Source organism: Xyrauchen texanus, chromosome 41 (genome assembly GCF_025860055.1).
Source record: "Xyrauchen texanus isolate HMW12.3.18 chromosome 41, RBS_HiC_50CHRs, whole genome shotgun sequence".
NCBI lineage: Eukaryota > Metazoa > Chordata > Actinopteri > Cypriniformes > Catostomidae > Xyrauchen > Xyrauchen texanus.
In genome coordinates this window covers 20,734,447-20,759,564 of record NC_068316.1, presented here as the reverse complement: position 1 = coordinate 20,759,564, position 25,118 = coordinate 20,734,447, and the positions used below count along the sequence as shown (strand labels likewise).

The following is a 25,118-nucleotide window of genomic DNA, read 5'->3' as shown; positions in this document are numbered from 1 at the left end:
GAGAGAGAGAGAAAGAAACGAGGGAGACAGGGAGGCTCCCTGCTGGTAGAAATGTCTGCTTTGTAAGAGGGAGACAGACAGGAGATCGATGGACAAGCAGGCTTTGTGACTGACGTGAAGGTGGTCACTGTGATGTGTGTGGGTGTGTGTGTTTGATCTGGGAAAAGGCGGGAAGCGAGAGAAAAAGAGAGAGGCCGGATGGAGGTAACCAGACTGTGACCTTGTGCGATGATTTGTTGAAGTGCCTGATTATCCTGCAAATAACTTTGACACAGACTCTTATAATGTCACCCTATATATAGTCTTGAACTAGCACTGAACACAAATTAGTTTAAACAAATTGACATTCCAAGTGCATCTTTGATGGCCAAACTATGTATGATGCCCAATAAATGCAGTCGTGTCGAATGTTACAAATGTGTCTATTTTCATAAAAAAATGCTGTTGATGTCACCTTTGACATCCAAACAATGTTGTCCAAACGAATGTACCAATATATACACATAATGCCCCAAAAATTGCTGTAGAATGTATTGCTCCAAACATTCCTATTAATCCAAGTGAAATAAACTGTCAAACTGTTCCAAATATGCTAATAATGCAGCTCACTAGGCATCGAGACCATTAACTTAGTGTTACTCACTCTCTTCGGGCAGCTCATTCTCTCGCTCATCTTGCTCCATCTGTTGGCACCACCCCACCATCCTCTCTATCTCTGCCTGCAGCAGCTTCAGAAACCAGCGTCCATCCTGCGGACACACAGACACTGTCACTCCTCCCTCATACTCCTCCTCCATTACTCCATCCATCCAGGCCACTGGTGGGGGTAGGATGGAGGGGTCAAAGCCCACTTCAGAGTAATCATCCTGGGTACAGGCGTGGTAATGGTTTCCAATGCCCTGGATGCTGACGGTGGAGGTGGCTGCATCTTGGGACGGCTGGCGGGTGATGGGGTCCTGGTATGTCTGTGCAAACTGGTCGTCCCCAAGACCCTCCAAAAGGTCAAGATCAGCTTGAACGGCAGTGGTGACGCTGTTGGAACGTGTGACTCTGTGATAGCTAGACAGAAAAAAGGTATAGTGTGTTGTATAAAAATGCAAAAGGTTATTCACATCGATCGTGAATTTTCAACATGACATGATGTTAAAATGAGCCAACGCAGTCTTATGGACATTCTATGTAACATTTAAATCCTATTGAACAAGACAAAAATTTATAAGAGACAAGAAGATTGGGGCTAGTTGTCACAGATTTTAACCGAAAAGGTCGAACTATGTTCTCAAGATAATATTAAATTATAACATTAATATTGGGGGCAAGTTGTTACATGTTTTCAATTGAATTAGTTTGTATAAATATATTAATTACAATATTTGTTTATATATTTTTTTTTAATGATTTTTGTTTGTCATCAATGTTTTACTGTTTAAATTTAACTGAATAGCCTATAATAGGCTGATAAATGGAAGGTTTTATTGTGACAACTTACCCCATATAGTGTGACAACATTATCCAGTATTCCTGTATCTTGCAATCACACTTTCACCTTTTACATTTAGCGTTCCATTACAGGAGAGTGAGAACATATCCGATACATTCTATATTATCAAGCAGGATTTATTTTGTATTAAAATATGCAAATGATTGTATTTTGCTTTTATTCACCCACGTGAACTTTTCTCTGAATTTCCATTTTACTTTGTTGCGTATCTCTCTGTGTGAATATGCATTTACAGTCAGTACAGAATGGACTAAACATGGCTGTTAGGGATTTTCTATTAACTGTGTAACAAGCATACATATACATAAACACACAGACACACACCTTCTCTCAGTATTGAGAGGGATAACATATCAAAGCGATTAGGCTTAGCTCAGCTTCCCTGTGTTTGCCTGAGGTGTGTGTGTACTGGAGAGGTAGGACACCTGCTCTATTCAGGTGCACTGAAGCATGCTGTCATCTCTCACTATACCCAGAGTGTGCGTCGCCTGTGTGTATGTGTTTTAAATTTTGATGCTATTGGATGGAACAGTAAGGATAATACATATAAAAAACACTGCATTTAGGGGCCATAAAATGTAAGGGATAAATATTATTTCTTTCTTTCTTTCTTTCTTTCTCTGACAAGTGTGGCAGTTTCACAGTTGTCAATACTCCCTATGTTATGACACAAGTCTTATTACCTGCTGAGCCCAGAGCACAGGAAGAAAGGCATAATTCATTTGGGACACAGGCACAGGGGAGGACAACCCTTTCCTTAATTTCCTTCATTCCTAACCCACAGAAGAAAGAGTGTATGACATGCAAAGGAGTCTCTTCATACAGTTCAAGGGCTCTGACTTCAGCAGAAAACAAGAGCAGACCTGTGCTAGAGGGCCCGTCTATGTGTGTGTGTTGTGTGTGGTGGTTTTACTGCCGTATTCCCTCTCAGTTACAAAGGCGTGCTTCAGCAAAGTCCAAATACCAGCAACCTGTGCAAGTGTGTGTGTGTTTTTATATGTGTCCCTCTCTCACCGTCTGGGAATCTGCTGCCCTCAACTTCCCAGTGCAAGAAGCCCCCAAACACGTGGACATATTTACATATATTTACTTAGCTACTGTATCCATAATGAGGATCAAGGAATGAGGAAGCGGGAGACAGTGATTCCAACTCAGTAATGTCACTTTTTATTAACAACAAAAACACGTTAGCTTAAATGTGCAATGGTTTAGCTTCAGATAAATAACTCAAGTTCTTTAATGAAAAACTGCAGCAGCCAACACACAAGCAGCTGATCAGCTGGGCTCTCTCTCTCGACTGCTGCTGTCTCTTCTCCTTTATAGCCCCAATCACTCCTCACTGAAACACACGTCAGGTGTTAAGTACAGGTGGAAATCATTCACCACTCATCTCCCCTGCTTCACTCTCCACAGCACAGCGCTCAGCCACACCTCTGCCTCCAAATACCCCCACCACCCGACTCAGGCCGGGGTACCGTCTGGCCTGGCACCAACTCCACCCCCTTGCTCCAGGAGAGGAAATCAGCCACAGCCACCTGTGCCCCAGCCTATGGTCCACCTCAAATTAAAGGGCTGAAGTGCCAGATTCCAACAAGTTATCCATGCATTAGTATCCTTCATGTGATGGAGCCATTGAAGCAGGCATGGTCTGAACAGAGGGTGAATGCCCTACCAAGCAGATAGTACCGGAGTGTGAGGACTTCCCACTTGATGGTCAGACATTCATTTTCTATCATGCTGTACCTAGTCTCTCTTACTGAGAGCTTTCAGCTAATGTACAGCACGGGCGCTCCTTACCAACAACACAACCCCCAATCCACTGTCCAATACATCTGTTTGTAAAAAAAAAAAGGGAGAGAAAAGTCAGGGGAATACAACAGTGGACCACCACAAAGTGAAGCTTTTACTTGTAAGAAAGCCTGTTAGCATGCTCTATCCACTGGACCGGTGAGATCAGTCAGTGGGGTGGTGACGTCAGAATAATTATGCAAATACCTCCAATAATAGCCAGCCAACCCCAGGAACTGTCTCACCCCCTTTTAGGACTTGGGCCTCAGACAAGCCATAATAGCTGCTGTCTTAAAAATTTGGGGACACACTTGTAATTCCACCCGTCCAATACACACTTCTTCGGATTTGCCGTGAGTCCCACCAGCCTCAGCGACCTCCTTGTTACTACAGATGATGATATCATCCAGATAGGCAGCGGCACATGCAGAGTGTGGGTGAAAGTCTTTGACCATGAGTCACAGAAATGTTGCCGGTGCCCCAAACAATCCGAATGGAAGAGTAATGAATTGGTGTAAGCGGAACAGAGTGAAAAGGAAGTTTTTTTTTTCAGGACATGGGAGTCAAGGGAATCTGCAAATATCCCTTTATTAAATCTAGTGTTGAATAGTAAGGAGCCACACCCAACCAATCGAGCAGTTCGTCAATGCGAGGCATTGGGTATGCATCAAATTTAGATGCCGCATTCACTTTTCTATAATCCACACAAAACTGGATCGACCTGTCACTCTTAGGGATTAAGACTACCGGACTGGCCCAATCACTGTGGGATTCTTCTATAACTCCAATATCAAGCATAGCCCTCAACTTATAGTGCACAAAAAATATGTTTTCGGGTAAACGACTGCGTACCACTACCCCTGGGGAAATGGTGCTGTATGAGATTCATATGCCTGGAAAGAGGCGAGAACACATCAGATTCTCCTTGCAAACTGGAAACCTACACGTTTTGGGAAAAGGTGGTCTCCACAGGTGACCAGGGTGATTTGATCTGTGATTTTTAAATTCACCTCTGGACTGAGCTCCTCTCTTTCTGGGACCACCATCATCAAAGTCACAGGGACCACCTCTCTCCATAGTTTTAGGAGGTTGAGGTGGTAAATCTGATGACCTCAAAGGGCCCTTGCCACTTTGCAAGTAATTTAGAGCTTGATGTGGGTAGTAATACAAGGACTTTATCTCCCTGTGTAAATTCCCATAGCCGAGCCCCCCGTTTATACAGCCGGGATTGACATTCTTGAGCCTGTAGCAAATTCTCCAGTGATAGCTGCCCCAGTGTGTGGAGTTTTGCTCTCAGGTCAAGAACTTATTGAATTTCGTTTTTGCTGTTTGAAGGTCCCTCCTCCCAATTTTCCTCACAATGTCTAAGACACTGCGAGGCTTACGCCTATGCAAAAATGTAAACAGGGAGAACCTAGCAGAGGCTTGCGTGACCTCTCGAACTGCGAATAACAGGGGTTCAAACCACTCCGAGTAAATTTGTGTATTATTAAACAGGGTATTATTAAACCATTCCACAAAGCCGTGGGTGGTAATCGCTTGTCTGAATCGATTTAATACCCAATAATTCGTACAGCTCACGTAGTGTACATGACATGAAAGTAGTGCCTTCATCAGTGAGGATTTACTTCGGAATACCCACTCGGGAGATGATTCTGAAGAGTGCCACTGCAACACTATGTGCTGAAATGTTGCATTGAGGCACTGCTTCTGGATATTGTGGTGCACGTCGTCCGCTTTAATGACCCAACAAAGTCCATACCAATTCTTTCGAAGGGAACCACAAGGAAGCGGGCACAAAAGCACTCTTGGGGTGGCTGGTGGATTCACCAGCTGACATTCACGGCATGCCACACACCACCTGCGAACATCTCCGTGAATGGCCAATAGAAATGGGCCATTAGACAGTTTAGTGTTTTTCTCACCCTAAGTGACCCGCCATCGGATTATTATGAACTGTCTGGAATAACATTTCCCAATGGCTCTTCGGTATCAACAACTGGGTTGCATTTCCTTTGGTCTGAGCATCTTGCATCAGTTGATACAATCGATCATTTATAATAGAAAAGTATGGATATGCGAGTGCAATGTTTGGCCGGAGCCATCAATCACTTTTACTTGATCAAAGGCATGTCTAAGGGTCTCGTCTCGCATCTGCTCCAGAGGGAAATCCCCAGCAGATAAGCCAGGACTTACCCCTCCCTTGCATCATCATGACACAGAGCTGATGCAGACGGCCCAGGCTTCACCTCCCCAGCCAGCGAATCGCAAACCACACACCGAGACACTTTGGTGCAGGCCCCATCGGCACATAATCTCCCCCATAATGACTGGAATGCCGGACAATTAATATCCAAAATCAAGCGGATGGGTGAGACAAGGACTAAGCACCACCTCTATATTTTTGCCCCTGAAATTGAATAACCACGGGCACTAAGGGATATTCGTAAACATCCCCATGCACACACCTCACCTTCACCTTACGTGCTGTACCCAAAGCCTCCCGCTGAACCAAACATTGGTGAATCGAGGTCTGATTACAACCCGAATCCACCAAGGCTCGATATGTAACCCCTTGAATACACACAGGTATCTGGTATATACAGGCTCAGTCGGGGGCAGTATGCAGCATGTGGGGGACCCGGACCAACACCCCCACATCCATCGACGAACATTGGTCCTGGAAGTGACCCGGCTACCCGCAGTGCCAGCACACCGGCCCAGACGTCCCCCTCCCCCCACCTGCTGCACAGATTCTCCAACCTTGTGGGAAAGGGAAGGAGACACAGAAGGTGGCATCCACCAGACATATGATAAATGTTTCCCTCGATGATGGCAAGCGGTACAGGCCCTGAAGAAACCACAAATTATGATGCTCCCTTCACCATAATCCACTGCTTTATCATGTTGGTAGGGCCTGTTTAGGACATATTTAGTGCTGTGTGTTCTTCCCAAACAATTCAACCTTGGTTTCATCAGTTCTCAAAAACAAATTCCCAGTAGCGTTGTGGAGTGTCAAGGTTCAGGCAAACTTCAGGCACGTAGCAATGTTTTTGTTGGAAAGCAGCAGCCTCCTTCATGGTGTCCTGCCATGGACGCCATGGCTGTTAAAAGTTTTCTTTATAGTAGAATCATTAACAAATATGTTCCTTAAAGTCTTTAGTTGTCACTCTAGGGTTCTTCTTTAACTCACTGAGCATTCTGCGGTGTGCCCTTTGAGTCACCTTGGCTGGATAGCAACTTCAAAGAAGAGTAGCCAGCCACAGTACTAAATTGTCTCCATTTATAGACAAATTGTCTAACTGTGGACAGATAAATATCTAAGCTCTTCGAGATAACTTTGTAACCCTTTGTAAAGCTTAATGCAAAGCAACAATTCTTGATCATAGGTCTTCAGAAATCTCTTATTTTGTGAGGCATGGTCCACGTCAGCAGATGTTTCTTGTGAACAGCAAACTTAAAATGCTTGAGTGGTTTTTAGAAGTCAAAGTAGCTCTAACCCACACCTCCAATCTCGTTAACTAGATGCCAGGTTTGCCAACTCCTGAATCTAATTAGTTTTTGTCATCTTTAGCCTAGGGATTCACTTACTTTTTTCACAGCACTGTTAATGTTTAATGGGATGTATTCAATAAATACAAGAAAGGTTATAATTGTTTGTGTGTTAATAGCTTTAAAGTGACTTTAATGAAGATGAGGTCACATTTTATGAGCAATTAATGCAGAAAACCAGCTAATTCCAAAGTGTTCACATCCTTTTTCTTGCCATTTTAGACTTGTAATGTTTTTATATAAAGCTAATTATAATGACGATAGACACACTCTAACCCTACTCCTAAAAGAACTCCTAAAAGTTTTGCTTTTTAGGAATGAAAAATAAAAAACCATATTGGCTTAAATATGATGTTCTAATTGAGGATGCCCTGAATGTATCCAAATGGCAATTTTGTCCCCAAACCATAGCTAAGTATGTACACACACGTACACATTTGAACATAGCTTCTGTCTATAAAACTACTATGTTTATGCACAGCATGTGCCAGTATAATATATATGTAGTGGTACAGTATCTCTGGTCTTGGGCAGTACATTGTCTAAGGGCTGGTAATTTTACTATGCAATGGCTGGACTTCGATCTGACATTTAAGGGAAAACACAGAGCACAGCTACTGGACTGAGCATCTTACCTCACTTCCCCTCTCCCTTTTTCTCTTCCACCCCTGAAATGTGCTTGGATCTATCAACCATTTCCAGAACTGGTCCGCATTTTCACTTGAGAGCCGATTGGTAACGTAACTGACTATGGTACTAACCTGCCCACAAACAAAACTGCTGCATAATAATATTTATGTCTTACAAATACATTTTTACATTTAAAGTTTTTATAATACATTTTAATTCAGCTTCTTCATGCCATCATCACGACCTGGCTTTGATGTAACAATCACAAGTTACTGATACAAATATGTTGGTTTAAAAACATTATACATTTAGGGAATGATTCCGCTCCCAACCTCTGACGTCATCAGTTCCATGTTTGAAACAAGCAATTTTAGGGGCCATGCAGAGGCAAATTTTCAGGTCCAGAATGGAGACTGATTGGTATCAGCTCCTGCACCAGCAACATGTTGGTTTAAAAGGGGTATCTCTCTCTGTCTCTCTCTCTTTCTGTCCCTCCCGCTCACAGGGAGTAATACATTTGAGGGTGTGTGAGTCAGAGTAAGCAAAGGAAAGTGTAAGAGAGAGAGAGAGAACTTACATATGGGGCTAATACTTGACCATGTCTGTGACCCAGCAGCCTGCCTGCTTCAAAATGGGCACAGCAACAGATGGCCATGCGCGCATGTACACACACACCGGCATACACACAGAGCAGCTGTCTCTATGCCTCCCACTCCTTTACCCTTTCAAGAGGCCCCAATGTCCAAACCACCATGATAGAGACAGCTGTGTGTGTGAAACAGAGACAGAAAATGGGAGGGACTTTTTCACCAAAGCATGTGCTTGAATTGACAACTCTCTCTCTCTCTATTTAACACACTATCTTAACACTTTCTTTTCTCTACTGTTAAAGCTTTCATTCTTCATCAGCTTTCATAATTACAGTCCTCTCATCTATTGTTTAGAATAACTCTATTAATATAAGCAAATGGTTGGTGTTAAAATCTAGAGATGTACAGTACTGTAATATACTGTAATATACTGATTGTGTGTGAGAGTAAGTGTATGTGGATACTCACCATCTTTCGTCCTCTACTTGAATGCCCACCGACTGAAACTTGCAATGCACATTTGATTGGCCAGTTTCCTCAGGACCGTCCACCTACACGCACACGCACGCACACACACACACACAAATCACACACACGTGCACACACACACACATTCAATATTGAGTCTGGACGTCACCAGCTAACATCTTGCACAAAAAGTACACAATATTGAAGGATGTAGTTACACAGGAAGCACGTATTTTTTATAAACATGCAAATTGGACAATTATGTATACAATACATGGTGCACACTCAATTATCAGCGAATATACTGTCCAGATTTTTGGGCATTATAGGAACATTCCTAGAACATTTAAATTACACTCAAAATGCTGTGTAGGTAGTTTTTTACTTCTTTCCTTCAAAGTTGACAAAATTTATGAAGTTCAAATAATTATCAGTGTTTATTGTTTTCTTTGTTACTTTGGTCTGGCTTATGTCACAAAATTCTGTAACCCTATAGGTAGACACAGATGTGGGATATTTGAGAGTATGCATGTGTGGGTTGCCAACCTGTATCCCAATGGACAGGCACTTCCTGAGGGCATCTCTCTTAGCGTCCTGTGAGATGTGTGTTACACTAGCAGTGGCGGTCGCTGTGGTGATGGTGATGGTGCTGTTTGTAACGTGTTGGCTGGCTGGGCCATGGACTTGAGCATTTGCTGCCTCAATGGCTGCCGTCAGGGCCTTCATGCTATCGATGCTCTCTGTGGAGTTGCTGAGGCCAGACTGGGCAGCTGTTAAGGCCCGGATAGGAGGGACTGAGCCGGTTAGCTCATTGTAGGCATCCTGGGCTGATTCTGTGCTACTCTGGGCTGTAATGGAGATGTATGGTCTGGTGGGGGTTGACCTGGGTGGGACCGGGGGCGGAGTTTTCTTGTAGGTGGTTATACATGATGATACTATGGAAAACGAGGACATGATAGGTTACTAAGTGTTGCACAACAAATTAATACATTCATCAATATGAGATAATTTGGAAGTAATATTATCTTAAAAGATTGAGAATATAACAAGACAAACAATTCTGATTGTGTATTATGTAAAAAAAAGGAAAGAAACAAGAATTTATTTTTAGAGAATTATTCAAAGTATTGTAGAGAACATTACAGTATAGAATAATATAGTAGAAAGCATAGTACAATTGAATAGAGTATAATAGAATAGAATAGATTAGAGTAAAACAGGGAAGAGTAGAATATAATTAAATGTATATTAGAGAAGAGTAAAATAGTGTTCAGTAGAATACAATGGAGTAGAACAGAGTTCAGTAGAGTTCAGTAAAATACAATAGAGTAGAATAGAGCAGATTGAATTGAGTTGACATTTGTAACAGAAAATATTTGAGTAGAATTGAATAGAGTTCAGTAGAATAGAGTTAGAATAAAATTAGGTAGAATAGAGTGAAGTAAAACAGAAGACGATATAGAGTTTAGAACAGAGCTGACTAGAGTAAAAAAGAGTTGAGTAGAGTTCTGTTATACCTTAGAGTAGATCTGAGAAGAGTAGATTAGAGTAGAGTACATTAGAGTAGATCTGAGAAGATTATAGAATTGACTTTTAATTGTAGAGTAGACTCGATTTGAGTACAACTGAATAGGTAGAATAGAATTGACTTGTGTAAATTAAAATAGAGTTGGTAGAATAGAGGGAAGTAAAACCAGATTAAACAGAATAAAGTTGGATAGAACTGAGTTGAAACTTGAGGTGAGTAGAGAAAGAAAATAAGTAGAACAGAGTTTTGTAAGAAGAGTTATTCTAAAGTATTGCAGGGTGCTGCAAAGTAGAACTGAATTATGTTGTTTTTTGAGTAGAGTGTCCGAAAGTATTGTAGAGTAAAACTACAACAGGATTTTGGCATGACTGTTCCAGAATCATCCATCTATTTCTGCTCTCTGTGTTCTTCCTGCCTATGTTTCTTAGAATAGCACAGCTGCTGGGGAAGACTAAACACTTTGTATGTGTGTAAATGTGTGTGTGATCAGAGACTAAACAGTGGCAGTCCATTTTCTTATAGCTCCCTCATTTCCTGCTTTTGGCAGGAGCAGGTTAGAGCAGGCCCAGACACACACACAAACATTACTTCTGAACACATGCAGGGAAAGGATTAGATCAGAAGATCTCTCTTTTTTCCTTATGACATTTGAGTGTACATGAGTGTGTGTTTGTGTGTGTGTGCCAAAGCACATCTGTTTTAGATTACAGCCCAGTAAGAAGATCATCTTGGTGTCTTTTAACAGCTCTGAATGTCTCTTTCTCTCACACAACACAGAAAGGATGTGGAACAGGTTTGTGATGGCTGTGTGTGTGTGTGTGTGTACCTATGTAAACTGGGTCACAGTGCATTGCGAAAGTAGGAAAGTAGGCTTTCTCTTTAAACTATTATGCCAACCCAGCCACGCACATTGTGTGGATCTGTGTGTGCTTGTTCTCACCTGTGTGTATGAGCTTGTGTCATGTGTCAAGCTTGTATGTGTGAGTTCTCTGACCCACCCAGTCCTGTGGTTTTCTTTTAAAGTCACTCTCTCACTCTCTCTCTCTCTCTCTCTCTCTCTCTCTCTCTTTCTTTTTTCTCTTTGTCAAAAGGTAAACCACAGGTCAAATAGCAAAAATATCCACCACCTGGAGCCCTTTAAATTACAGTCAGATGTGGTTTTCCAGATCTGGATTTTTGACTCTTATCATTCAGAGTAAGACTCTTGAGTAGAACAAGTATTGAACATAATACACTAGAATAGATTTGATTCAAGTTAATCAGAGTAGAATAGAATACAATATAATTTAACAGAGTACAATAAAATAAATTAGAGTTGAGTAAAACAGAGTTGACTAGTGTACAGTAAAATAGAGAGTAAATAGAGTTGAGCACAGCAGAATAGAGTAGGATACGTATGGGACAGAATACAGTTGAACCAATCTGGGTAAAGCACAACAAAGTAGAAAAGAATAGAGTAAAATAGATTTGAATAGGTTTTAGTAGAATAGATTTGAGTAAAGTACAACAGAGTAGAACAGAGAACAATAAAATAGAGTAAAAAAAAGTTGACTAGTGTAGAGTAGAACAGAGAGTAAAATACAGTTGAGAAGAGCAGAATAGAGTACAATTAGTATGGAATCCAGTAGAACAGATCTGAGTAAATTACAACAGAATAGAATACAATAGAGTATAGAGTACAATAGAACAGAGAGTAAAAAATTGTTCATTAGAGCAGAATGGCGTAAAATAAGCATGGAATAGAATATAATTCTGTAGAATAGATTTTAATAAAGTACAATAGAGTATACTAGAATAGAGTGCAATAGAATACAGTGAGTAAAATGAAGTTAACTAGTGTAGAGCAGAACGGTTAATAAAATACAGTTGAGAGGAGCTGAATAGAGTAAATATGGGACATAATACAGTAGAACAGATCAGAGTAAAGAAGAGTAGAATATAATACAAATTTGTTGGAGTAAAATAGAGCAGAATATAATGCTGTAGAATAGATTTGAGTAAAGTACAACAGAGTAAAATAGAGAACCAAAGAGTAGAGTTAAGTAAAAATAGAGTTGACATGATTAGAGTAGAACAGAGATTAAAATACAGATGAGTAGTGCAGAATGGCATAGATTAAGTATGAAATATAAAAGAACACAGCAGAATAGATTTAAATAACATACAACAGAGTATAATAGAATAGAATATATTTTAAAAGTTTACTAGTGTTGAGCAGAACAGAGTAAAATACAGTTGAGTTTGAGAAGAGCATAATAGAGTAGAATAAGCATGAAACTGAATACAATAGAACAGACTTGAGTTAAGTACAACAGAGTACAATAGAATAGAGTGGAGCAAAATAGAGTTGACAAGTATAGAGTAGAACAAAGAGTAAAATACAGTTGAGTAGAGCCGAATGGAGTAGAAAAAGTATAGAATAGAATACATTTGAATAAAGTACAATAGTATAATAGAACACAGTTCAATTGATTATAGTTAAATAAAATAAAGTAGACTAATGTAGAGTAAAACAGAGAGTAAAATACAGTTGAGTAGAGCAGAATAGAGTGAAATACGTATGGAATAGAATAGAATGCACTAGAACAGATTTGGGTTAAGTATACCATAGTAGAATGAAGTACAAAAGAGTAGAATAGAGTTGATCAGAATAGAGACAAATAAGTATGGAATAGAATACATTAGAACAGATTTGAGGACAACAGAGTACAATAGAATAGAATAAAGTGGGATAAAATAGAGTTGACAAGTGTAGAAAATTTGAATAGAAAATAATGTAGAGTTGAGCAGAACATATTAGAGTAGAAAAGATTTAGGTAGAATACAATAGAATAGTGCAGTTAATTAAAAAAGAATAGAGTAAAATGAAAGTTGGTCCAAGCTGGTTAATGCTAGTTAGTACTGGTTTGGTGCTGATCTAGCTGGTGGACCAGTATAGCCATGTTGTTTACTGGCCTAAAATGCATGGTCATTTTGATGATGCTGGACAAACAAGGGTGGTTGATAGATAAGCTAGTTAAGAAACCTGGTAGGAATTCTAGGGAACATCAGCATCCCAAGCTGGGAACAAGCATCAAAAACATGTTGGTGAACAGCATTGCTGATTTTTTCAATGGGATATATATAAATGCATTTTTTATAAATTCAAGGTCAGCTCCAAAAGTTCAAAGATAGATTTGTATAACCTTGTAATAGCAAAACAATATCTGCTAATAGAAGCATACGCACACAGATACCCCCTCCACACAAAGGAATGCCAGTAAGGTCAATGGGTTGTCTGGACTCCACAAAGTGAAGAGGAAGTTGGTTGCCAGAGAGCTGTCAAAAGACTTTTCAAAGGCTGGATGTCTCAGGTAAGCTAAAACATGGGCCACCGCAGTATGATATAGGTTACTCTTTAACACCAGATGTGTAAGATACATATTCCAAATTGACTTATTTTTCCTTAAACACACACAAGCACACACTAAAAGGCAGGGCATAAAAACAAGGCATGCCATGTTAACAGCATTAACGACTACCTCACTGTTTCCACGGATACACTTTGATGTTTGGATCATGGATGAATTACGCCTCCAGAACCACACACACACACACACACACACACACACACACACTGAAGGCCATCATGTTTATCCAACAGTTGGGAAGTGGAGTATGATAGAGAATTCCTGAACTCCACCAGGCAGGAACAGAGAAAGAAAAACTCCCCAAAACGTTTTAGTCCAACTTTCTTTCAACAACACAGTCAGTCTAACATCTGCCACTTGGATCTGAGTGCTACAACTGAGTTAAATTTGAAGTGTGTAATTTCTGCACCACTAGTGACACTATAATAAATTGCAAAAATAATAACTGAACACCTCTCCTATCTACCATTGACCGGACAGACAGATAGTACTGCCCCAAATAAAAAACACTGGTTGAGCCATTGTTGCAATGTTGGGTTGGTTGCAATGCTTCAACAACCATAGCAATGTATTAGTTTACACATTTCTGTGAAATCAGCATTCAAAAGGCTTACTCATAGTTTGCCATGCATATTAAGCTGGGACAGAAGTATTTTAACACAAAAAAGTACATACATACACCACATCTACTATAAGAGTGAGTCATGCGTTTTAACCATTAAAGTTGCCTACGCTGCAAACAAGATGCGCTTGATTTGTCGCATCATGGTATTGCACTTAAACCGAAATTCAGCCTGTTGGTTGAACATTCATTTGCTGCGTTCTTGGACAAAAAAAGCATTTCTCATTTCAAAAGAGCACAAGAATGAGGGAGAGGTTTAAGAGGAGGAGGAGAGCAAGGGGGAGTCTGTGAATGACAAAACCCTGATCTGGCCCCCAGCCAACAAACTCCTCTTTGTGAGGAGCTTCAAAGGAGCGGCCGACAGAGGAGTGTGAATGGTGAATCTCCTGCCTAAAAACACAATACCCCCCACCCGGGTCAGTGCTGTATCAAAGATGGCCCCTGCTCAGCCCCCTCTACTTCTTCACTAACCCCCTCCATCATCTATTCATCCCTTCTTTTTTGCTCCAGTCTGGAGAAACTCCCCTTTCAGCCTCATGCTTCATTAGGAGGGAAGACTGAACGCACCTCTGGGCATGCTGATCACTGGACACAGAGGAGACCAATAAGAGAGAGCATTTGGAGGTGGGGGTAAATCTCACAAAATCTCCCTAGGACATCCAGGGGTGTTCTCAATTCAAAAAATTACTCATAAAGTGAATAATGCTCTTTTTTTATTCAAAATGTTTCTTTTACACTGTATTTGTGCACTACATTAAACTACTGTAATTCTAAAAGCAATGTTCCGGGTTCAGTTCAAGTTAAGCTTAAAGAACAGTATTTGTGGCATAATGTTGATTACCACGAAAACATAATTTTCACTCGTCCCTTGTTTATTAAAATATATATATATATATATATATATATATATATATATATATATATATATATATATATATATATATTTGCAGTTACAGTGAAACACTTAAACGTTAAAATACACACAGTTTTAAAAGTATGACTTAAAACTTTTTCTTTTCTTTTAAATAAACCAGGAACTATTTTATGTGTTAATGAACATTTTGCAACAAATCCTATCATTTGTACATTCCTTTAAAGATGTACATTTCTTTTGCTGTCATTATGGGAGACTGAGGCCAGGCCCATTGTGAAGACACTAATTTTGCTGTAAATAGTTGATATTTGGGAAGCATTTTTGAAAAATTAACATTATATATAATACAGTTTCGGTAGGGTTAGAGTTGGGTTTGTCTGGTGTAATTATAAATAGCTTTATATAAAAACAATATACGTTATTTAGATGTTTGTTTTGTGCTTTTAAAACTTTGAAAAAAGACAAAGTGATAACTCCCTCTGAAACACATTCACACAGTTTAGTTGTGCTCCCTCAAGTAGATGGCAGGGGAATTATCAGAACAACACAAAAACACAAAGCGCTATAAACTGAGAAAAGGGACAGCAGCCTGTTTTTGTGTGTGCAAGGAGGCCAAGGTGCAGAATGACAGTTCGCCCAGCTGCCATTTGTTTAGAAAGGGGATGGTCATCATTGCTCTCTCTTTCCCTCCATCCCTTGCTCTCTCTCTCTCTCTCTCTCTCTCTCTCTCTCTCTCTCTCTCTCTCTCTCACAGCCAGCTGGAGGCTTTTGTGATAGTGTAGCCGTGGAAACAGAGAAGAACACAAAATGTGTGGCCCTTTACCAAAACAGTGTGTGTGTGTGTCCTTACTAAATAATAAATAACAATAGGCCAGCTGATATTTAAGCAAAGATATGACAATTAAGTTAAATGTTGAGAGTATAGCATACATAGCTTGTTTATTAGAAACTACAGATTGTGAAAGCAGATCCTGCAGTGATCAGCAGTCATAACCGCTTACTGTAAACTCATGAGTGCATTTGTTTACTAACAGTGAGTGTGACCTACTTTCCCTAGTCCTAAGTTCAGACATACACATGGCCAGTTTCCCCGCCACTGTCAATCAGTGACAATACACACCCATGCACACTTGCTCACAAACACACACCGCATTCTCCAGACAATTATGACAATTCATTCGAGAGAGAGGTGTGAGATTTTATATGCTTTTTAATTAATTATCTTTTAATTGTAAAATAAAATATAATAGGTTGCATTCTTTCAGAATAAATCAACAAACTAAGCTAAAAACAGGTTGCCTACATTTAGAGGTGTGAAACAAAACTGTGAAACTTGAAGTTCATCCTAAAATAATAAAATTACATTAAAAATAGGTTGGGAATAAAACTTGAAACATTAATTAACTAGTTAACCTAACCCTTACACTATCCTTCAGAATTAGTGAGAGTTGAGATTAAACTGTTAAAGTATCCACAGGGGTCCAAGATCTTAAATTAAGTGATGAATATACTTCTTTCAAAGACATGCCCTCCAGGGGGAGAAGAGAGAGGCAGAGATGAATGACAGAGAGAGAGAGAGAGAGAGAGAGAGAGAGAGAGAGAAAAGTAAAAGAAGATGAAAAGTTTAGTGGCCCAATTGCTTTAGTTCCTGTCAGAGCATACCTGACACCAGCTGAAGTGAGAACACATGCAAACAAGCACAATAATTGCAAACTAGGAAACACAAAGACACACATAAAAGAGATTGCTAGACATGTTCACCTTGACATTGGTTTAATATACTACTTAAATAAACTCACTTAAACTACTGACTCACCAATTACCTCCCTTCAAAGCTCAGCCAAGCCCTTTATACTCCCGGTGTTTCAATGAGACTGTCTACATACCAGTGTGATTACACATCTGTGTCTGACGGGTCACTGAGTGTGTGTGTTTGTGTGATAGTATAAGGTTAGAAGCACCCTGCATTGCTTTCAACCAAATATGACATGCAACTGAAAGCCAGAAACAGAACCCCTCTATCAAGGTTAGCATAAGATAACGTAGCACAGTGCTACACTGGCAAGGAGACCAGAGGCAGTAACATTTTTTTTAAAGAATGTTAATGGAGGAGATGCTTCAGTATGCCGAATAAACTGCTTTTGTGAGGAAACAGATCATCAATATCTTTTACACTAAACAATCCTTTTGGAGAGAATTATATGTGGAAATTGCTATGATAAAATTAGGGATGTCCCGATACCATTTTTTTGAGAAGGGGTATGACTACGATACTTCATTTTTGATACCCGCTGATACCGAGTCTGATACCTGTTTTTTGTTTTATTTTTCTGAACTCCATATCAAGTTTATTTCAAATGAATCATCTAAATGGTGTTTAAATAAATAAATAAAAACTTTAATGACATGGCAATATAACAATTCATTTTCAACATAATATTGTATTATTTTTTATCAAATGAAGTCCTTACATACAGAACCTCACAGAACCTCAGTTATATTTTGGGCAAATGAAGTGCTGCAGAACACAGCGTCACTGATGTGAGATATTGCTTAAATACAGTTGAAGTCAGAACAGTTTACATATACACCTTTATTATAAATAAATAATATTTTATTTATTTAAACTCATTTTTTTCACAATTCCTGACATTTAATCATAGAAAACATTCCCTGTCTTAGGTCAGTTAGGATCACTACTTTATTTTAAGAAGGTGAAACATCTGAATAATAGTAGAGAGAATGATTTATTTCAGCTTTTATTTCTTTAATCACATTCCCAGTGGGTCAGATGTTTATATACACTTTGTTAGTATTTGGCAGCATTGCCTTTAAATTGTTTAACTTGGGTCAAACATTTTGGGGAGCTTTCCACAAGCTTCTCACAATAAGTTGCTGGAATTTTGGCCCATTCCTCCAGACAGAACTGGTGTAACTGAGTCAGGTTTGTGGGCCTCCTTGCTCACACATGCTTTTTCAGTTCTGCCAACAGATTTTCTGTTGGATTGAGGTCAGAGCTTTGTGATGGCCACTCCAATACCTTGACTTTGTTGTCGTTAAGCAATTTTGCCACAACTTTTGAGGTATACTTGGGGTCAATTTGCAAAGCTTTAACTTCCTGGCTGATGTCTTGAGATGTTGCTTCAATAAATCCACATAACTTTCCTTCCTCATGATGCCATCTATTTTGTGAGAGGTGCAACAGTCCTTCCAGCAGCAAAGCACCCCTACAACATGATGCAGCCACTCCCATGATTCACGGTTGGGATGGTGTTCTTCAGCCTCACCCCTTTTCTCCAAATATAACGATGGTCTTTATGGCCAAACAGTTCAATTTCTGTTTCATTAGACCAGAGGATATTTCTCCAAAAAGTAAGATATTTGTTCCCATGTGCACTTGCAAACTGTACTCTGGCTTTTTTATGGACGTTTTGGAGCAGTGGTTTCTTCATTGCTGAGCAGCCTTTCAGTTTATGTTGATATATAACTCGTTTTACTGTGGATATAGATACTTGTCTACATGTTTCCTTCAGCATCTTCACAAGGTCCTTTGCGGTTGTTCTGGGATTGATTTGCACTTTTTGCACCAAACTACGTTCATCTCTAGGAGACAGAATGCATCTCCTTCCTGAGCGGAATGATGGCTGTGTGGTCCCACTGTGTTTGTACTTGCATACTATTGATTGTACAGATGAACGTGGTACCTTCAGGCATTTGGAAATTGCTCCCAAGGATGAACCAGACTTGTGGAGGTCAACAATTTTTTTTTGACTGATTTCTTTTGATTTTCCCATGATGTCAAGCAAAGAGGCACTGAGTTTGAAGGTAGGCCTTAACCTGTTACCTTGCGCCCCAATTTGGTACATAGTAAATGGAATTCCCAAAATAAAAGGTTTACTGCTCATGAGTCCCTCTGACTACACACATAATAAAGGTATCTTTAGAAAGCTAACACTTAAGACTTTACTATGAAATCTTAAAAATGACTCAATCTGTCACTAACACAGAGATAAAGTTAAAAAATACAAAATTAAAAAAATTATATTTCCCACTTATTATGAAATAAATACACAGTGCTGTGGAATAGCCACCTAAAAACACAACATGCTAAAGCCCTGAGTCTTACCAAGTTTTGTTTCAAATTTGAAGGTGATACTAGCAAAAATTTGCTTTCTGTAAGTCTTTATCTAAGTACTTGTCAGGGTACATTGTGTCACAGCGTTGTCAAGGAGACTGCAGGTGTCTATGTCACAATAAGCTCACACGTTTGAATCTTCCAATGAGAAGTGTTCTCACTTATGAAATGACGTGATACTTTATGAAAACTATCAACACCCACATACGGCCGAATTCGTAATTTCATTGGTTACATTTTCTCATACATTATAACCCTCTAGAAACCACAAAAGGCTGCTATTTAATTAAGAAAGTATGTCCTCTGTATGTGCCTTGCGCTACAAAGTGTATTTGCACTCTGTTAGCTTTCATCTGCTACAAACATAGAGCTCGATGCTCATGACAGTGTTTTCCCTGTATGATCCAAGGAGCAGCTTTAAAATGTACGTGCAGCCGGAATCAGTACAGCACTGTCTCCACACATATACAGAATTTATCTCATTAAATCACAGCTCTAGTGATTAAATAAATCTCACTATAACATAATGTGATTTTAATTTGTACGCTGAGTGTTTACGTAATGACATTCGTACATCAGGTGGCATCGGAGTATTTTTATGAGCATGAATAGGAGTACATGAGTGGGGTATCGGACCAGTATCGGTATCAGACCAAGTCAAGTCAAGTCATGCCTAGATACAATTGCTGTTTAACAAGAGAATCACTGAAATGTTGTGACAGGTAGGAGTCAGTTTATGGCTATCCTCACTTATTTGTATGGTATCCGCAAATGGTGATTTACTGTAGTAACACCCTAGTTGACCGTTACGCTCTCTCTCATGGTCAAGCTGTGGAGGTTGGTATCTCAGTATAAAAGAATCTCTGGAAAAACCGGGCTACACATGGATGGTGGACAAAATGTACGGCACAAGAAAAATCTATGTACACATTGGTCTTAACCCTAACCCAAAAAGAAAACTTTTGGCATAATCTTTACATTTGAAGACCGAACCTGATGACACCAAAGGGAGGTTGTCACACTTAGCTAACTTATGGGAAAAAGGTTGTCCTCAAAGTAGAGCTAAGTAAACCTACACACACATACCTTACAAGACAATGCAACAGATACTCACCTGTATCTAACACAAGTATGAACTTTCTTTGTGTTTGCATGTGTTTATTTGATGGACTTCGGGTCGAGATCTCGTACATCTTGAGAGGTCAAAGCCTGACACTTGCACATTTACATCTAAATACAAAGGAATGCAGACAAGAGTTCACACCGCAACTATATGCCGACGCCCAACGCACAACTCAGGAGACAAATTATGAAAGAATGACAAATTGTATTGTCATCTAAACAGCAATACTGATTTCAGTCTAACCAACTTTTCAGCTGACTAACCACCCTAACATCTATCTGCAACTCACCTATCTCTCTTTCCTTCTCTGTTTCACTATGCCTCTTCCCATCTATCCCTCTCTGGCTCATTCCCTGTATGCTTTGTGTCTCCAGGTTTGACCTCTGACCCCTGGTATCCTGTGCAAGGGGGTTGGGGAAAGGACCAGGTGGTGTGTGGGGGAGGAGTGTGTGTCTAAAATTTTGTGCAGAGCTGGTTGATGCTGGTTCAGGAATATGCCAAGAGTTAAAGTGATCTTTAGGAGACTTGAGAGACCCATGACACACACACATAAAGGGGGTTGGGGGTGAGTGGGCAAGAATGCAAGAAACAAACGAGGAGCTCAGCAGAAGTGCAGGAATGCACTGCATTGTATTACAAAAGACTTCCTTAACTACATAAGTAGAAAAACACACACCTATTCACATACACACATATACTCAATTTGAGTGGCATATAGTAATTTTTGGCTTTTTATAAATGCATGTTTTGAGAGATCTGTACTAAAGTGATATAGGCCATTAAAGGACCCTCCCAAAACATTTAGGGGAAAACACGCACGTACGCGCACACACAGACACAGAGGACCCTTTCTGGAAGAGTAGAGACAGTCTGTAATTAAGGTTTGCCCCACCCTTGTAGTGAAAAACTAAACCATCCGATATACTCTGACAGACACAAACACACACTCACTCACTCACTCTCACTCACTCACTCACTCACTCACTCACTCACTCACGTCTACCTATCATTAGGAGGACTTTCCATAGACATCATTATTTGTTATACTGTACAAGCTATAGATTATATCCCCTAACCCTAACACAACATTTTAAAATTTTCAATAAAACATACTTTAGTATGTTTTTTAAGCGATTTGAATTATGGGGACTCTGGAAATGTTCTCATAAACCACATTTATAGCATAATACCCTTGTAATTACTAGTTTGTAAGCTAAAAAAAAGTCCTCGTAAACCACTTAAACCTGCCCACACACACAAGAGGAGAGGAGAGGTTTCCTCCTGTATTTCCTGTGGTAGGCAGTGCGACAGGATCATGTTAACAGCCACACTTCCTCTCTGTGTGGCCTGAATCAAAGCAGAACAATTCTCAAAGAGAGACCGTTAAGTTGTAATTACAGAGAGTGCTCCGTCATCAAACAGCCAGGAGAATTCAGAAGCACTCTCTAAAATTAGATTGAAATACAGAATCATTTCTGAAATGGTCTTCTAAAAGACAATGTGCCTTTGTAATCCTAAAAAGCACCTTAAATCAGATAACAAAGATATAATGTACATTATGACAAGCTATTTTTAGTGTCACAATTTACAACGACAGACCACATTCCACTAGATTTAGCAAGTCAATAGTGAAACATTCAGATGGTGAAGATACTTCAGATTGTGTCAGAATCATCACTTGTGTATTTATCGCCATCTACAGGATGACAATAAAAGTGCTTCTCCCCAACACTGAATAATATCACATCTCAGGGATAACAATAATACTAGGGATGCGCTGATACATACATTTTGGCCAATATGTAAAATAATTTTCATGGTTCAGCTGATAAACAATGCGATGGATGATGTTACAAATCTATATTTCTTTTTTTCCAAAATGTAATTTAAAAACTTCATGTGAAATCAGGCATCAGAGCATCCTGTACAGTAAAAACATAAACCGTAAAAAGATGGCTAACTGTTTTTGTTTTAACCTAACATAAAAAAAGATGTGTCCCAAAGATTCTCTCATCATTTACTCACCCTCATGCCATCCCAGATGTGTATGACTTTCTTTCATCTGCTGAACACAAATTAAGATGTTGTGCTCTGTGCACACGTCAAGCACCAGGAAGTGTAATAGAGCTTGAAATCATGATCGTGCCTAGAAACTGCAATGGCCAGATGTAAAGTAAATCTTAATTTGTGTTCTGCAGAAGAAAGAAAGTCATCAACATCTGGGGTGGCATGAGGGTGAGTAAATGATGAGAGAATTTTTAGTTTTGAGCGAACTACCCCTTTAAATCTACACCTCCATTAAACAGCCTATTATAAGCTTTTCTGACAAATTTAAAAAGCAAAACAAGTTTGAAACACAAAACCATCTATTAAATAACAAAAATAGAAAGGTAACACACAAAATATCAAAACAATGTTTTGGCCAACAAATATTGTAATTAATAAATAGTATAAAATTCTGATGCATGTGACAACCTAACCCAGTGAAAATGCAACAACATGTAACAACTGAATTTCATGAAAAATACCTTCATCCCAAGAACACATTTAAATATTTAGCTAAAAATCCTCATAGTCTTCATAATATGGTTGACCCTTGGTTGAATGTATGCAAGTCTGGTTTGAGTATGATCGCTTTACACAAGAGCTACAACAAAAATATTATCATAGTAAAATTATATTATCTACTTCCAAAATTAATCTAATCAGACAGATAAGATCATTTAAAAATAATACTGAACACATTCGTGACTTTAAGGTCCTATTTCAGAGAGTTTGATGATGGCATGTGCGTGGGTAAAACTGAGACAGAAATGCATTAGATCACCTCCTCTTTATAATACCTATCTAAAGGTAACCTTCAGGCCATAGATTAAGAGGAGGGATACACAAAAGCTAGGAGATTATAGAAGTCACTCTAAAATAATACCTCCTCTGTGTGTGTTTGTGTATTTTTCTGCATGCCTACACTGGTGGAGAGTTTCAGACTGCAAATTTTCTTTTGTTTTCATTCTGTCTCTCTCCCACTGACACTCTCTTTCTCATACAAACACGTATACTCACACAGGCTGATTAACTCCAAGGAAGAAGAGGAAATCATATCAATCTTAGGGCTTTGAGACATGATGTTTAAGTTTAAATCAGAACAGCAACTTTCATGGTGGGGGTTCCAGAAAGGAAATGATTATCTGTGTGGCTGAGAGAGATGGTGACTGAGAGGAAGAAAAGTAGAGACTGTAACCGAAAGGTCTCACTGAGTGATTTGTGAAGTCTGGAGAAATGGGCGGTCCTTTAACCACACACATAACATGCACAAACTCATTTTCTCAAAGCTTAATCATTAAAGGAGTAGTCCGCCTCGAAATGAAAATTCTGTCATCATTTACTCACAGTCATGTTGTTCCAAAGTCCAAACCTGTATAACATTTTCTCTACAGTGGAACAAAAAAGGAGGCAGAATGTTAGCCTCAGTCACCATGTTCATTGTAGGTAATGACAATGAATAGTTGCAGAGGCACAAACATTTGCCTTATGTCTACGTTAGTGACATATGGGTTTGAAACAACATGAGGGGGAGTAAATGATGACAGAATTTAAATTTTTTGGTGAATTATCCATTTAAGCTTTCACATAATTTTTGACTTTACATAGCCTAAAAGCTCCTGTGGGTGAGGTTGTTAATGATGTTTTAGGAAATGTGAGAGTGGTTTTATAGGCTAAATTGTAATATTTTAGGAATTTAAAACAATAGCATTTCATTATATACAGTCTATTTTGATTTAAGCAGTAGTATGTGATTTCAGTCATGGGTTTTCTCCACTTTCTCTTTGCTTTAGACTGCCCTCTAGTGTTTAACTACACTTATGTCTTTTTTCATTAGTAAGTGTAGGACTAGTTTAATAAAGATAAAGATATCACAAAAATAAATAAATAAAATAAATAAATGTAGGCATATGACTGTGATATTATCTTGCACCATGCAGAAAAGTCACAATGTAAAGACAATGTATACGGTTTAAATTTAGTAACTAGCCTTTTAATTGAAAAGGAAAATATAGGCATTTTTTGCCTTTTTGGATCAGTATTAAAGTCATCTGATTCTGTGTTATAATGGGAGTATATTCAGCATACTGTTTAGATCATATCTATTGTCTGAATGCATGTCTGTATTGATCTGCTTCACTTGAGGGATTCTTTATGACATCTGCGCTGACATCTTTGAAACAAGTTGACAAAATAATGAGATTCTATTGCCCTTATGATGTTACAGTCATCTCTGGTTTGTTCTGATGTAACCATGGTGAAAGACTAATATGGTAACATTTTACAATAAGGTTCCATTTGTTAACTTTAAATAATGCATTAAGTATGATGAACTAACAATGAACAATATATCTTTAACAGCATTTATTAATCTATGTTAATGTTAGTTAATTAAAATTTTTAGTTAATAATAACTGCATTTATTAATCTATGTTATTGTTAGTTAATTAAAACAATTAAATCTAACTGTTATAAAACAGTTATTAACTGAAACAAAACAAGAGAGAAAATGAGATTGAGCAGAGACACAAATTCTAATGTATGACTACATAATGAAATCATCCCATCCTCTCTTCCTGAGGACATCATAGTTAAAATGGATTAGTTGTCGTGGTAACAACAGCATCCTCCTCCTGGGTAAAAGAGCAAACACTGACATTGTTACCCTCTTAACCTTCAAAAATAATTTACTTTCTTCAGCATTTCACAATTACTTCAATGGTATTGTCAACATAGCTTCTTGATTGTTGAATGGAGAACAAATTAAAACACAACTAGACTATTTGAAGTTAAAATGATCTCTCTCTCTCTCACACACACACACACACACACACACACACACACACACACACAC

General features: G+C 38.9%; 1 protein-coding gene across 2 annotated transcripts in view; it reads right to left on the bottom strand.

Moving 5' to 3' along the window:
• LOC127634463 (disks large-associated protein 1-like) overlaps positions 1-25,118 on the bottom strand; it is a 147,525-nt gene that overhangs the window by 13,089 nt on the left and 109,318 nt on the right. For both annotated transcript variants that reach the window (XM_052114044.1, XM_052114045.1), the window contains exons 7-9: positions 9,076-9,464; positions 8,530-8,612; positions 644-1,059 (exon numbers count right to left, since the gene is read on the bottom strand). In XM_052114044.1, the coding sequence (XP_051970004.1) occupies positions 644-1,059; positions 8,530-8,612; positions 9,076-9,464 (888 nt within the window). The remainder of the gene's footprint in view (positions 1-643; positions 1,060-8,529; positions 8,613-9,075; positions 9,465-25,118) is intronic.